The 450-nt window shown below is 54.4% G+C and overlaps 1 protein-coding gene across 1 annotated transcript in view; it reads left to right on the top strand.

Annotated features, from left to right (window-relative positions):
* Positions 1 to 154: 154 nt before the first annotated feature.
* The window catches only part of LOC106819043 (bone morphogenetic protein receptor type-1B-like), a gene marked incomplete at its 5' end in the record, with an annotated part of 14,462 nt that continues 14,166 nt past the window's right edge, over positions 155 to 450 (top strand). The window contains 1 exon segment of the mRNA XM_014823703.1: positions 155 to 347. Coding sequence (XP_014679189.1) covers positions 185 to 347 — 163 coding nt within the window.

Here is a 450-nt window from a genome sequence, read left to right as displayed (position 1 = left end):
CTCTCTCTCTCTCTCTCTCTCTCTCTCTCTCTCTCTCTCTCTCTCTCTCTCTCTCTCTCTCTCTCTCTCTCTCTCTCTCTCTCTCTCTCTCTCTCTCTCTCTCTCTCTCTTGCTCTCCCACCCTCACTCACGCTCTCTTCTCTCTCGCTCGCAGGTTCAGCGTACGATAGCTAAGCAGATCACGATGGCGCGCATGATAGGTAAGGGAAGGTTCGGAGAGGTGTGGAAGGCTCGCTGGCGTGGCGAGGCCGTCGCTGTGAAGACATTCTTCACGACGGAGGAAGCAAGCTGGTTCCGCGAGACGGAGATCTACCAAACCGTGCTTCTGCGCCACGACAACATCCTCGGTAAGCCAGCGCCACCTGGCGGCGTAGCTAATGTCGTCGCGAGTCGTTGAGAAGCGTGTCGTCTTTGAGATTATTAAAGACTGATTAGAACCGAAATTAGCAC

This window comes from Priapulus caudatus, unplaced genomic scaffold (genome assembly GCF_000485595.1).
Source record: "Priapulus caudatus unplaced genomic scaffold, Priapulus_caudatus-5.0.1 Scaffold2774, whole genome shotgun sequence".
Taxonomy (NCBI): Eukaryota; Metazoa; Priapulida; class Priapulimorpha; order Priapulimorphida; family Priapulidae; genus Priapulus; species Priapulus caudatus.
The sequence above is the reverse complement of the archived record's forward strand: the minus strand, read 5'-3'. Positions and strand labels throughout refer to the sequence as shown.